The sequence below is a fragment of the Haplochromis burtoni genome, unplaced genomic scaffold, assembly GCF_018398535.1.
Source record: "Haplochromis burtoni strain Fernald_Lab_line unplaced genomic scaffold, NCSU_Asbu1 Contig_47, whole genome shotgun sequence".
Lineage (NCBI taxonomy): Eukaryota > Metazoa > Chordata > Actinopteri > Cichliformes > Cichlidae > Haplochromis > Haplochromis burtoni.
The window spans coordinates 2,005,026-2,020,789 of NW_024582408.1; the positions used below are offsets into that span (position 1 = coordinate 2,005,026).

The window sequence follows — 15,764 nt, forward strand, 5'->3', positions numbered from 1 at the left end:
TCTAATCACACAACAGCATCTTGAAATGGCTACAGTCAGTCATTTCGAAGCATTTTTTAAATCAACTTTCATATCATAGCTCACTGAAACATAAAAACTGAACCAAATTTAAGACAAATGACAATTTAACTGACTTTACTTTTCCATCCGTGACATTTCAATCATCTTCTCTCCTCCTATCGGTTTCCTTTCCGTTCAGAAGTCTTTCAACATCATGTCCCTTTCTTAGAATGTCTGCCCTTTAACATTGCTTTGGTGTCAAGCCACTGAGAGCAAGAATTAGACCTGTGGCTGAATGCGCTGTACTATGTAGCAACGCTGGCATTAAACCAAAACAAGCTAAAAGTTGTGAAACAGACCTGGAGAAGGAAGAGTTGGTTATGATTTTGTGTAGAGTTGCAAATATGAAAATGTCTTTCATTTTTTATTGTTAATGTAGAATAAAATCATCAATAGAATTCAGAAAATCATATAAAAATAGATACAATTAAAGCAGTTTATTGAGGGTTCTCATGTGACATCATGCGGACATAGTTTAAAATTTGTCTGCCTCTGATTTATAAAGCATGTTTCACAGATAAAAATCACAGAGTGCTTCACAATAAAGCCAGAAAACTCCCCTGAAAAACATAACACTGGCCAGTTTGTGTACTGGTCGTCTATTACTGGTATTAGCTGTGTAGTTGTAAAATGTGTAAAAGTGACGCTAAGTGGAAATAGGGAAGGTTCAACTTCAAAGTAAAATATGTGCTTTTTGAAACTGCAGCACTATGGTAGAACTTTTATGCTGAAGGCAAACTTTCTCCATTTCCGGTTTGCATGTCACTTTTAAAAGTTTTACAATAGCTCCGAGAGCAAGCCCATCACACCCATTCAAACTAGCAGCAATATGCTAGTAACCAAAATAATCATAAGAAAGATTTTGGCAACCTGTCAGGAAAGTAAAAGTGTGGTGTATCCATAGAAACAATAAAAAACAACACTCATATAAATAATACAGACATTTGTGTGTCTTATTGTATTTTTCAAACTAAAATAGCTTCATCTGGAGCCGCAGGACCATTTTTCCACAGTCTGACGCGTCTGTCTGAGGTTACTCCCTCGCCAAGACAGAAACACAAACATGTGACCACGCTCTCGTGCAAACACACAGACACAACTCATCAACACATGCCTGATTACTCGGCCATTACCCCAGTTTCCATAGAGACAGTTACTTTTTCCCCAATAAAGCAACACCACTGGGAGAGAACAAGCCGTGATTCAGCTATTTACAAGATAAAAAATATGGACGTTAGCTGGGTAAGCAACCAGAGAGTGACAGAAAGGAAACTCTAGCCTGCTTTGTATGTTGATAATGTTTGCTAACAGTGAACAATGGTTTCTTCTCAGGGAAAATGTGGGTGATATGATTAAATAGTTCCACTTTCAGATCTGTGATATGTTACAACTTAGGATTCAGACAGAGGAGGACCAGAGCTGATGTAATCCAAAGGAGTCCAGGTGGAATTTGTGCATTCAATTTTATGAAAAGTAAATCTGTTTTCACATTGCTGAAGCCAAACAAAAGTATTATATTACCCAGAAGGACACTGTGGCTGACTGACTTCCTGAAAGGGCCCTTCCATCCAGACTTCCCCTCCTGTGAGAAAAGAACTGTGTTACTAAGGAAAATTGAGGTTTTCTATTTAATTCCAGCACACTTTTTGGGTTAAAGCAAATGTCAATAAATAATATATATTAACATGACACAGTGACCTTGGAAGGTAAGTTACTAGAACTGTTTTGACAACCACTTAGATCCTCAGTTTAAACTCTTACAGATTTTAAAACCTTTCATATAAATAACGGAATCTATGTTAAACCACAAAAGGACATCACCTGACAAGCTTTGAGGATATAATATGATTCCATCTGGTGGACAGCAACTAAAGCAATCTGTCAAGTTCACCCTTTAAATGGCACTGTTGAATAATTTGACTACCAGTGAAGAGGATGTGTAAGTGCAAAGTGACATTACTTTTTCATCCACATTTACAAGAAGACTGGAAGCATTTCGAGACAGAACACATGCTACGCTTTCATTTTGCCTCGGAGAAGATGAGATCACCATAGAAACAATCTTGGAAACAAAGAAGTGAAACATAACACATTGTAACCTGATGTATCCACACATGCACTGAAACCCCTCCCCCCCCAAAAACGTCATTATTTCACTTTATCTGATAAGTGAAATATATACAATGATGTTTTAAGAATGCATTAATTGGTTTGTTACATCAGGGAACTACATAACCTCTGAACACAACAGTACAGACTGTATTCAGTGCAAACTTTTTAGCCCTCAGCTGTTTCCTTACATAACAGGGCTTTCATGATATCACAGTTTCACTTCATGTCTGTCGTGTTGGATAATGACACCAGTCAGGAAAAAGACTCCTGGTTTGAATCTTGCTGTTGTTATTACGGTAATTATTATTACGGTAATCCCAGGCACGGTGTCTTAGCAGCTCCGTGAAGAGGAAGGTTGGTCCTCCCAAAACAACAAAAAACACAAAGGAAAAAAGCCGTCACTTGCTCTTTCTGCTGTGAGAGAGGCTAATACAATACTGTTGTTTATGCATCAGTAATATATGATTATCTCAGAGAGAGCTGCAAGAACAGCACTCAGAAAAAACCAAATATAAGTGTTGCTTCCTGGAGCTGTTAGAAAACAAAAGCAGCACTTAGTTTGGGAAAGACAATAGACAGTAAAACAATCATAACATTTATTCTAGTTGTTGTAATCAAATGCGAACTGAGAATACACTCTCAAATGTTGTAACGGTCTGCACAGGCTGATAAGAAACCTTCCTTACTCAAGGACTTTCCCACAGGCAAGGCATCACCAAGCAGGATATTTTGGGTCACCTCTTTAACCTTTTAAACATCTGCCTTCCTTATGCGTCCATCAAGTCCCCTGCTGTACTGACAGGGCATACGACAGAGGGAGCCTTAGCACATGGGTGAAAAATCCCCTCCTCGCTGCGTCGGGGCCAGCTATGTGGTTTGGACTTAACACGGGGATGCTCTGTCTCAGGAGACGGCTTTCTATGGTGAGTAATCGACATAAAAAGCCGCTCTCAGCATTTTGTACAACACAGCGTCAGCCTATAGGAACAAGTGGAGTTCTGGTTTATTTTTGTTTCTTTTAATCTGTTGCCAAAGGCCTCACCAAGAAAGCAGCAGTATGAAAGATGTGAACGTCCCAACAAAGCTGCACAGATGTAAGGACTGGTGAGTGAAAAGAAGCATTCTTCCCATATGCAAAGGTTTTATGTTAACTGAGGAGAAAATAGAGTGCAAGTTAAAGGGAAATGCCACAGGAGAGAGAGGACCCCACCCAGGCTGGGGACTGCTGCCCACAGTCATCGCCGCTGCCCCCTAAATTGGAGGAGCGTTTTTGGCATGGTGGTTTTCAACAAAGAGCGTACTGACACTGCTGCCCACGTCTAACTGGGGCGAATCTATAGCTGCAGAAAACATTCCTCTGTCACTTAAGAGGGTATTTACGACTTGTTTTGCAACCATGGACAGAAAAAACTAGCCTGCACCACCCTGACAAAAACATACGCTCAACCTATGCGGCGTCTTGGGGGTTAACTTTCACCTCTCTGTCTCTCTTTTGCTGCCTGGTTGGTAACTTTATCCTTCTCTACTGCTCCTCTAAATACTTCAAGTCTCAAGTTTCTGGAGGATCTGCAGCGGGATGTTAGGTGCTATACACAAGAGTGTGGAGCCTTGATTGTTATTTTACCAAGTGACAACCGCACCAAATGAGTTCTCGCTGAATAAATGCCAGAAATGTAACCTGAGATAATCTGTCTCACGCTCTTGTAGCCAAAGCACTCTATTCACTGTCCATGAGGAGTGAAAACCATGACTTAGACAAAGCTCAGACAGAAAATGTATTAATGTGGTACTACACAGATTTACATGTGAGTGAAAGAAAAAGCGGGTCAGCACTTTGACAGCTGCATATCGAAGGTCAACTCTGAGAATTCATTAGGAAAAGCAATTGAAATCCTCGTGAATACAGGGCGCTGAGGTCTGTATTGACATTCTTCACATTTCCAACACCAGCACTTCACAGACTATATATCTACTAAAGTAAAATTCAAAGATATCCTGCAGTAACAGACTTATGCGGATTGTTGTTTTGTTTCCTGCGCAGAAGGATGCACATGTGTGTTGCAGTGACACGAAGTCCCGCTAATATTTTCATCTTGTACCACTTATTGACAGCTGCAGCAGCAATATGTCTGGATATGCACCAACCAAAGGAAGAGGGACTGCAAGCAATCAAACGTGGCAGTGAAGAAATGTAGCTTTTCTTAAAACTGTTTTTGCTGTTTTGAGGAAGAAGATACACTTAACTTGTTTATTAAACCACAAGAACATGCATAAAGCTGTTTGATGAGAAACAGGGGTGTTAAATAAATAAATTCTATTAGTACTATGGAATATAGCCAGTCCCAGGCTCACTTGGCGCAATCCAAGGTGACCAGGCCAACATTATACCAGAGGCAAAACAGTTTCTTTAAAATTTAAATGTAATCCAAGCTGAATGAAAAATATGCTATAAATGAAGCACAAATCATGAAGGGAGAAGAGGGATGGGGGAGGGGGATTGGGGACTTTTCCAACAGCCATTGGGCAAGAATTATGAAAATGAGGAGGTGAAATGTACATTAATTTAATGCTGGTTAATTAAAACAGTCAATCTTACCTGATCCTTTCTCCTTTCTCAGAAAAATCACCACAGCCAGGATAACCACGAGTAAACACAGCAGCAGAACCTATAACCCAGAAGATAAAATGGCAAGATGTTTGTTAAAGCTGTTAGAGATAGCAGCCACTAATTTCACATTGTTTATTTTGAACTATTTGAACTTTGAGAAAAGAAAAAGGTTCAAGCACTACAAAATCTCGTCTCTCTCAAGAGAAGACACAAATTAACAAAACTAAATCACGTCCACACTCAAAGCTTCAGCGCTAGTACATCTAATACTTGCTGTTGTACAGCAAGTATTAGATGGGATCCTCTTCACCTATGACTAAATCATGCTGTTATTTTGCCTCTAAGTATCACTAACACGAGGCTGACATTACAGGCTCTTAAAATAATATTAATGGACCGATCATGAATAAATTTGTTGTATCCACAGTTCGCAGAGGAACCCAGCTGACTCACATGATCCTCTTAAATTTCCAAGTTTTCTTTTCAAAAAATGTGATGCAGCTGCAGATGCAGACTGAGAATCACAAAAACAGCCAAGCTACGAGACGGTCAAGAACAAACGGGCTCAGTGTTTCTCTGTACTTCACTGTCTTCAATTCCGTTTAAAAACTGTGTCTGGAAAAAATTCTTTTATTGAATCGTTTATTTACACTTTACGCACCAGAGACAGCATGCTATTTTTCCCCAGATCCTCGTCCAACAGGGGGAAAACCCCTGATCGGATTACAACTCTGTGTGCATTGTTACTAAACTACAATCATGTAAAAAAAAAGAAAAGAAAAAAAGAAAAAACATACAGAGTTTGACGTCTCCAAGTTAAAATAAAAATGTACATGTCTTATGCAACTTTGTTACTTTTTTACTGTTAAGAATTGGTATTTGGGGCCTGTTGAATTACACTAGGGTGGCAAACACTACTCGATCACCATGCTATTGTTTTCTGTATACTTCTAATTATGCTTACATTAGCTTTTAGCTCAAAGCCCTACTCCATTACTGCAGCTGAAGAGGTTTAGATACGTTGCTTTATTCAGTTATCCTTCTACCATCCACCGAGACTTCCATCTGTATCCTCACAGGCTCAACTGTTGATTTTAACAATTTCCACACCATCTCCATCTGTCTATATATTAGTCTCAGCTCTCTGCAGTTGGAAGTAGTGATCCAGAATTGTTTTTGTTTGTTTTTTTAAAAATCACAACCTTTCTGCCCCAGGACAGCAGCTCCCTGGGGGCGAGTGGTTTGTAATTAGATGGGTGTTTCAAAGATTACTTTACTTAGAAATGACAGTGTTTACCAGGGTTATCACGGATGCTGATTTTGAAGCGTCTGCAATGCCCCAAACCAGGCCAGTTACTCATTATGGCATTACAAATCTTCATTTTAAATGTGTCGCCAGATTTTAATATTTATTGTTCTGGTAAAATTGTGCCTTGCAATCACAGTTTTTAAAGAGTATAATATGTAAGTGCGTTATGGCTCATCTCCTTTTATTCCTATGACCATCTTATCACCTCTCTGCTGGGAACGCAGCTGCAAATATTTCCTTAGCACAACACAAGTCATAGTTTAAAGCAAGTCTCTTGTTCTCTGGTGTCACTTTTTGCTGGCACAAAGAGTCTAATTTCCTCTCAGAAATGATACATTTTTAATCTTTTCACACTGTTTCTGTAGTCTATTACTTTTAACTGAAAGGGGGAAAAAGCTAAACTAAAAAGTTCAAAAAAACAGGCTTAAAGTGGAAAAACATAAATTCTTCCTGGAGGAAAGATTTTACAGAGGATTTACAGTTTAAACAAACAAATCCTCAAGCCAAAACTAGTCCGATCCTCCCAAGCTAGAAAGCTACAGCAGTACAGCAGGAGTAATCTACTTAGTGTGATTCACAAGAGCTGGAATTCCTATACAGGTATGAAAACGCACTGCTGTATTTGGTGTCTGGGTACGTGCACTTATTTTCCCCAGCTATAGGTGAAAAAAACTGTAAACTTGGATGGGCTTCACAGAAATGCTTAAAGACGGGGTCTCTGTGGGTTGTGAAAGTAAACAGACTGTCTGGTGGAAACCTACTGGGCTGCCTGAAACACGCTTTAATATTTATTCAGACCCCCCACCATGACCACCACTCATTTTCCATTGTCTACAAGAGAATGATGTAAAGGTTCTGAAATTAAACTACAGATGAAAGTCATCTTCGAAGTGGACATCAAAAAAAGGCTATCCAAAGACACAAAAACTCTTTCTAGGGAAGTGTCATTCTAGTTCAGGGGTGGACTTAGACACAAAAGCTAAGGGCTACACATCAAACTGCCATCATGTGTGGCCTTATGACATGCACAAAGCTGAAAGATATGGTAGATATGACAAGCTGCTCTCGCATAAGCCTGGATCCTTGATCCAAAAAAAAAAAAAAACAACAACTCTGCTACTTTTCTGTGTTAATCAGGTGCACAACTGCACAACTGAAGCAATCTAGCTTCTCAGGCAGCAGGGCAAAAGAGGAACTACCATAGAAAAAACAGTTTAAGGTGGGTGGAGTTTGAACAGATCTATGTGGTGAAGGAGTGGTAGACATTCACTTTATTATTCATTGTCATAAAGTGTTAGTGGGTACTCAAGATTGAGCTTTTACTTATTTTTGAGTTATTTTGGGGTTTTAAGACATTAGGGATGTATTGCAAAGTAGTTACTGCACCATTTTCTGGTAAACCCATTGAACTAAAGCTTACAATCTGCACTTAAAACACATCTTGATTGGTTTAATTTAAAATCCACTGTGGTAGTGTACAGAGGCGAAACTACAAAGTCATGCTATTGTCCGAATTGTCGTGGACCTTAAAAATGAGACCTTGTGTGTGTCTAATTGGTATAAAGCAGACAGCATCTGGTTATTGTGGTGTCGAGCTGAAGGTCGCAAGTGAATAGCTGAAAGGATGCGCACATTCTCAAATGACTTCTTTGACATGCAGTTTATGCCTCAGTGATGAAGGAGATCACGAACATTCCAGACATGTTTAACTTTCCACTTCCAACTTAAAAAAAAATCACAATTTATTTCACTATATTACAGCAAGAAACATGTTTTTCTGATATGACTATGACCGCAGCAATATAAAACAAGTCCATAAAACATAACGGTATTTTTCTTTACAATTGCTTCAATTATGTTTTTTTCTGTAAAGACTGAAACACACTCCAGATTTAGCCTCCACAAAGACTAAGTGTGGTTAGTTTCAATGCCCCGAGGAGCTGTGAACAATAAAAGCTGCTGTTGTTTTCTGAGACGTTCCTTCTGTGATAAAAATACTGTTCTGGGGAAAACAAAGAACAGACCCAGCAGATTAAAATGTCCATTCCTGCCAGTGATGGAGATAGCCAAGTATTGCGTCAAAGTTCGCACAGCCTGTCTTTTGGTCGACATATTTTTAAACCTTTAAGTTATTATTTTTCAGATTTAGACTAATAATTCAATATACATATTTACCAATGCTACATTATTACAGATTACACCTTAAAGCGCTACCAAAGTTTTGATCTACTGGGCCAGATGTGGGGATGTTACTGGACACTGAAGATTATTGATCAAGTCAGAATCTTAAAATTAACAATGTGTTTTGTAAGAGAGTCCAGGGTCAAGATGGGCCGGTTTAAATGAGTCTGTTCTTGATGGTAGCACAAGAAGAACAGGCCAAGCCGTGACAAACGTCCACATCCACCTTCTTTCACTGTTTAATTCAGGTTCTTGGGCGGGGTGCTGGAGCCTACCACACATTTCATAAAAGTTAGAGGTGTGTTACACTTTGCACAGATAGCTAGTTTATCTCAGGAACTGCCAATCAACCCAACACACATCTTCATCAGTGCTGACTATCACAGCACTGTGCCTGTCTGTTTGTTGAACAGTCTTGCATTAGAGTAAAACAAATATTGCTCAATTATGTGAGAAACTATTTGCCCAATTAGTCAACGTTATAAATAATTATAGTTATAAACAACTTCAGCTACTACCTGTGCCTCTGCACGGTAACATCTAGAACCACTAAAACTACATCAAAACAAAGCGCTGGCAGGACGACTCATTTTCCAGCTGCCTGAATACACCCAATATTTTGCTGAAACGACACTTTGGATCAGAGTCAACGTTGTGGGGTCAGAGCTCCACCCAGCCCTGCTTCACACTAACAACTGCAGGTCTTGTCCACCTGCAGAGAGCCTGCTGGCCTGTGTCTGTTTGCAGTGGAGTGAAAACATTTAGTTTCCACGTTCACGCTGGCAACACTGACAGTCTCGTCTGTGTGGCAGCTGTGAATTAATGACAGTGTGAGTAAACAGCGCAGAAATGCTGACCCGAGGATGTGGTTTTTGATCCCTGACGATGGTTCTCTTCCCCTAGTTAAACATCACACAGTGCCAGTTAAGGTTAACTGTCTAATGTTTGACAAAAATTATACATTAAAAAAAAAAAAAGGACTAAGACTCAACAGGGCCCAAAATGACGCCTTCAAATGTTTTTTAAACCCCAGAATCCAGTTTGCAATTATGAGACAAAAGAAAAAAGATGGACATCTCTTCATTTCAAACAGGGACAGATGATTTTTTCCCCCAGTATTTCTTCTAGAGGACAAAAGACAGCAGCTACTTATTAATCAATAATATCATCTATAATAATAGTGTCCCTGACACTTTAAGGGCTTCCCAATTTAAAAGTCACATTTAAGACCATGCAGTAATATGAGTGGCAGGAGCTCAGACACATACATTAACTATAATGTGTGACTTTCACACTGCGGAAGTCAATCGCTCAAAGTTGCCCTCCATGCTGCCAAAGTGCAACTGAACATACCCCAATAATGATTTTACGGCGGGTACTCCTTTTATTCTCATTCATGCTCCTCTGACTCTCCACCTCTCGTGTCCCAAATAAAGACGCTGCCTGTTCCGCCGACCCGTCCTCTCCTTTGGTCACTTCCATGCTGCTAAGCGCAAAAAAACAAAAACAAAAAAAGGACGCCTGCCAGTGCTTTCCAGGTTGAACTGATTAGCAGGATGGGATGCAGCTCTGAGGAATATATAGAGGGGAAATGCCCGCCTTTCTGACGTCTTCAAGTTTTTGCAAAGTGGCTACATGTGTTAGATCTAAGGGAGGAGGAGGATCCAAGACTAATAAAAGCAGAGCAGAAAGCAGAAACTCCCCCTTATTCTGACTTATTTTCCTCTAATGTGGCGAGGAAATAGTACTTTACCCACTTTAAAGCCAATCAGAGTCACTTTAAAAGAAAATAAAACCCAGACACATTCAGAATACGCATGCCTCAGACGTATTATCACGTCTAATTTCTTTGATTTAGGACATTGACTCGAAATAAAAAGCAAACACAGATACAGTAATTACGGACTTTCTATGAAAATCCATTATAAGGTCGTGGAGCTGCCACCATCTTGTGGCCAGACTTAAGTGGTGCATTAGGTTCTAGTTCGAGGGTTGAGTCCCATGCAAATATTTAAATTAACTTTTTAAAAAACCCAGTTCAACACATTTTCCTTTCCTTAAATAAGAATCTAAGGCTTTTGGCTTGACTATAGTCTTATTTAATTTCACTTACCGTTGGCAAATTTGAGCTTGGCGTTAGTGACTGCTTGCTAAAAATTATCCACTGAAGGAAAAATTATCCACTAGAGGGCGCTGCTCCACCTCTTCTATTCTTTCTTCTATTCAAAAATAATTTGGTCAACAAAAAGAAATAACAGCCGATTACAAAAGATATTCGGCCTCATATGAAAACATAAATAAAATTTGTATTTTGATAAATTGTAGTCCTGCTAGAAAAAGGTTTGCATGTAGCATAACAGCATTAAACTCCTTTAATATAAACCTCAGGCAACCAGAGCTATTTTCAGAGTTCCTTCCATGAGCTCTGTAAGCTTTACTTGGCTGGTTTAGAAGCGATGTATGGTAAATGGCCTGTATTTGTATAGCGCTTTACTTAGTCCCTATGGACCCCAAAGCGCTTTACACTACATTCAGTCATTCACCCATTTACACACACATTCACACACTGGTGATGACAAGCTACGTTGTAGCCACAGCTGCCCTGGGGCGCACTGACAGAGGCGAGGCGACCTGTCTCTGAAAGGTACCTGGTGTTCATCCGCCCCATATGCCCACCCCTATGAAAAAATTCTGGAGACACCATTGCATACAGATCAGTCTTATGAAGTATTTGGGTTTTTCTGGCAAAAAGTATTTGCCAGAAAAAAAATATTACAATGGAAAATATTACAATGTAGTAATTAGACATGGAAAATTGTAATAAAAGTAATAAAATAGTGACAATTTCAGAGTTTTTCCAGCCTTTCCTGTTGAGAATTTCATACATAACACTGTGTGACCTGGACTTCACCTATACAATATTTACAATAACATCTTTAAGAGCAGTGGTCACATTGGGCAAATACTGATATTAGTCAGTGAATGACACTTAACATTCATAAATAGTGCTGCTTTTCGCTTCCTATCTTGCCAGAGAGAGTCATAATAATGCACACCCTCTTATGTGTGCATTAAAGCTATCTTAGCTTCACACATTCTTCTTGTTCTTCTTCAAAAATATACTAAGGTCTTCTTTTCAAGTGCCTCTTAAGCCGAGCTGTTTTGCAGCTTGGACTTATCGGCCATCTTTGGTGCTTAATGGTGTTTATTAAATAAGCTAATCCTGCCAGAAGTTTTGTAGATCCCATCAAAACATTTCATACCAGCAATTAGCAGAGGCTGTTAAAAGTAAAGCATATACAACTGGTCAAAGTGTGAGTGCAGCCTTTGGAAAATCCAAATAAAACTTTGTATATTATGTTGCTGTATCACACACTAACTTTTGACCATTCTGACCTAATGAAAATTTAATTTGGATCACCCCATTGCCCATTTAAAGTGTCAGGTGCAGTATTAACTGATGTCGATTCTTAGTATCCTCACTGCGATTTGCTTCTACTCTAACTAAATACAATTTAAATGATTTAACAGTAACACAAAAGCATGTTTTTGTTTGCAGGAAGCACTTAAATTCACATTCTCTAACTTTGAATCGATTGTTATGGGCACTTGCAGTTTATGCATATATATCCAAGCACACTATTCTGTGGTATTAAAGCATCCACTATATGGTGCTGTTGCAACACTTTCACAGTTATAATACATTTGGTATTTGGTGGTAGAGCTGTTTTCCTGTCACTATATGCAGTCATATAATATGGTTTCTTTCACATCCAGCTGTGTCCAGTTGTATGATCATTTTTTATCACATGTGGCTGGTGCCCCTGACCTCTGACCCCTGTGTTGTCTTGTACTCATAAACAGCCCAGGGCTACATGTTCTCACTGTCTGTTTAGTTTTGTCTCCCAGTGTGTGTTTGCATGTGTGTGTGTGCGTTAGCTCCATAAGCCTGAGTTTGTTTTTCATTGTAAGCTATAGGGCTGTGCATGCATGCCCGAATGTGTGTTTCATGTTGTTGTTACAGTGACTGTTTCTGTGTGTGTGTTCTGCTCAGTGAGCTGCGTGTCTCTCAGCTGTGTCTCCCTACAGCTGCCCCTGACTCAGCTGGATATTACAACATGACCTTTAATACTGACCTACACATTTGGCACTTAATGTCTACACGATTCTGACCTAATGCTCAGACTGACAAAATAATCCAAGTAAACCCTTTTGTTGTGCACTTTGAGCTGCAAAGTATTTGTCATGGTAATCATGGCAGCAACCCAGAACATTTAGACATGTAGACATGATCAAAACTGAACTCAAATGGCTTCCACAAAGATCTGAATCCAATAGAGCACCTTTGGGATGTGGTGGAAGAAGAGATTCCCATCATGGATGTGCAGCTGACAAATCTGCAGCAGCTGTGTGATGCTATCATGTCAGTGGGGACAAAAACCTCTGGAATGTTCCCAACACCTTGGTGAGTCCATGCCATGAAGACTTAAAGTAGTTGGAGAGGCCGCAGAGTGCACAAGAAACTTTGTCTTTAATGAAAGAAGGAAACAATAGTGTATGAAAGTTTAAAGATGTAAACCTTTTTAAGGGAACCTCTTGAAAGCAAAAGGATGCTTGGCTAGCCATCATCAAAAGGAATTTTGTAATAAAACAAGAAGAGTTTGACTTATGTTTTGCTTTTCAGTTGGTGGAACCCAGAGACCAAATAGTGGGCCTGGGCACTTAAAAGGTTGCAGAAAAACTTTGTAAAGGTGTTCAATAATGACAGATAATGACATCCATCCATCTTCTTCCACTTATCTGAGGCTGGGTGTCGGGGGCAGCAACCTAAGCAGAGAAGCCCAGACCTCCCTCTTCCCAGCCACCTCCTCCAGCTTGTCTGGGGGAACACCAAGGCGTTTCCAGGCCAGCTGAGAGATATAATCTCTCCAGTGTGTCCTGGGTCTGCCCTGGAGCCTCCTCCCCGTGGGACATGCCCAGAACACCTCACCCAGGAGGCGGCCAAGGAGCATCGTTGTCAGATGCCTGAACCACCTCAACTGGATCCTTAGCTTCCTGTCTGACAGACGCCAAGTGGTAGACTGGGCAGCATCACCTCATCCCCCGTCACACTGAACACTGGTGCTCCACAGGGGTGTGTACTGAGCCCTCTCCTGTACTCACTCTACACCTACGACTGCACAGCCACTAACAACTCCAACATCATTGTGAAGTTTGCGGACGACACTACAGTGGTGGGTCTTATCACCAACTGGTGATGAGACGGCTTACAGGGAGGAGGTCAGCGCCCTGACCCACTGGTGTCAAGACAACCATCTCACCCTCAACGTCGCAAAGACAAAGGAGTTGATAGTGGACTTCCGGAGGTGCAGAGAAGTACACACCCCCATCACCATCAACGGCGCTGCTGTGGAGAGAGTGAGCAGCTTCCGGTTCCTTGGAGTACATCTGGCTGAGGATCTTACGTGGTCAGTACACACAAACAAAACAGTGAAGAAGGCGCAGCAGCGCCTCTTCTTTCTCAGGAGACTGAAAAGATTCGGCATGAGCCCCCGCATCCTCAGGACCTTCTATCACTGTGCCATTGAGAGCATCCTCACTGGATGCATCACCACCTGGTATGGCAACAGCACCGCCTACAACTGCAAAGCTCTCCAGCGAGTAGTGCGGTGCTCTGAACGGATAATTGGAGGTGAGCTTCCCTCCCTCCAAGACATCTACAGGAAGCGCTGCCTGAGGAAAGCGGGGAGGATCATCAAGGACTCCAGTCACCCCAGCCATAAACTGTTCAGACTGCTTCCATCAGGAAGGAGGTTCTGCAGCATCCGGTCCCGTACCAGCAGACTGAGAGACAGCTTCTTCCACCAGGCCATCAGACTGCTGAACACTCATAGACACCTCAGCTTCACTACTGGAACTTTAACATTATGCACTCCACTACTGTACAGTAATGCCACTGTTTTGCACATGTCTCACTCTGTATATATTTTATATATTTTATTTATTGTTTACTCTATTTAATTGTAAAATATGTGATACACCCACACACACAACACACACACACACACACACACACACACACACACACACACACACACACACACACACACACACACACACACACACGTAGAAAAATATTTAGTATACACATCCAGAAATGCATATACTATTATATATTGTACATATATTTATTAGTTTCAGATGTAGCCATTCTTGTATTTTGCTTGTTTACATTATTGTATTTTGCACAACTCTGTTGCTTGTGAAGCTCGCACACAAGAATTTCACTCACATGTGCTGTACCAATGTACCTGCACATGTGATGTGACAATAAAAGTGATTTGATTTGATTTGATTTGGCTCCTTTCAATGTGGAGGAGCAGCGGCTCTACTCTGAGCCCCTCCCGGATGGCTGAACTTCTCACCCTATCTCTAAGGTAGAGGCGTTAGCTTACAACGCCAACTGTCTGCCATCTATAATCCAGTTTTGAGATCCCTTTCCAGATGCCTTAACGTCCACTCACATCCTGGGCCATTTGACCTCAATAAATCACATCATAGGGTGGGGCTAGGTTTCACTGTGGGTTCACCTGAAACCTTGGCTGATTGTGACCCACACCCATTTTCTTTGCTTTCCAAGCTCCCTAGACTACGATGACCTGGATGACTGAGAACCTTCACAGACAGTTAGCAGAGTGCTTTGACAGATAAGCAAGCGGCAGATACACAGTGGGTGAATAGGAAGCAAAACATCAAGTATAGAAGTAAAGAAGACACTCAAAGAAACAATAAAAAGACAGTAAAGACTTTCCTGTTAACAATTCTTTTGCTATTTAAACATACTATATGTGCATTCAGAAAATTAAACCTTTCATTCATGTGCAACAGATTGCAGCAACAACTATTTTTGCAATCACATCGCTGAAGCAATCTGCAGCACTGAGAGCAGAGATGAGAAGCAGAGAGGAGATGAACCCAGATAAAGCCTCGATTTATAAATAATACACTGTGAAAGCAGCAGTTGGTGCAGTAGGTTAAAGAATTCATCAGCTGACAGTTATAAGCACATCCCCCGCCCTGAGATTTACTGCACTTGATTTATTCCTTCAACTTTGCACAATCCTCAACCAATATTGAAGTCTTCTGTCTTCACAGGCATGTGTGTCACCAACTACCTGTCAGCATTCACAGCGGAGCGCCTATGCTTTCAGTCTGAGGCCTGCTTTTGTTGATGCCCTGAAATAATGAGCACCTTTCAGAAACGTTGATATACACTTACCCACAAGTGGAACACGTTGCCCACCTGGAACATGTTGACATATTTTTGGTTTTAACTGAGTTGTGATGTAAGGACGGACAGCATGTGACACTACAACATAAAACATGAGGTTGAACATTAGCAGTTTGCTTTAGCTTCACCATGTTTGTAAGATTAGAACAAATCTGAGTTATATAAGCACACTTTATTGAGTTACTGGGATCAGAAAAGGGCGA

General features: G+C 40.6%; 1 protein-coding gene and 1 long non-coding RNA gene across 4 annotated transcripts in view; one reads left to right on the top strand and one right to left on the bottom strand.

The window, feature by feature from the left end:
* The window catches only part of enpp1 (ectonucleotide pyrophosphatase/phosphodiesterase 1), a 35,299-nt gene extending 25,544 nt beyond the window's left edge, over positions 1–9,755 (bottom strand). Inside the window, exons 1-3 of one of the 2 annotated variants that reach the window (XM_005921539.3) lie at positions 9,624–9,755; positions 4,769–4,838; positions 1,582–1,642 (exon numbers count right to left, since the gene is read on the bottom strand). In XM_005921539.3, the coding sequence (XP_005921601.1) occupies positions 1,582–1,642; positions 4,769–4,838; positions 9,624–9,752 (260 nt within the window). In that variant the 5' untranslated portion in view covers positions 9,753–9,755. The other variant, XM_014333350.2, reaches the window with a different exon arrangement.
* Positions 2,715–9,672, top strand: LOC102307397. Of its 2 annotated transcripts, none has more exons than XR_315737.3 (3): positions 2,715–3,095; positions 3,208–3,276; positions 4,285–9,672. It is a non-coding gene; the product is annotated as an uncharacterized LOC102307397 (long non-coding RNA). The 2 variants fall into 2 exon arrangements; XR_006054356.1 differs by having other exon boundaries at positions 4,791–9,672.
* Positions 9,756–15,764: the final 6,009 nt, after the last annotated feature.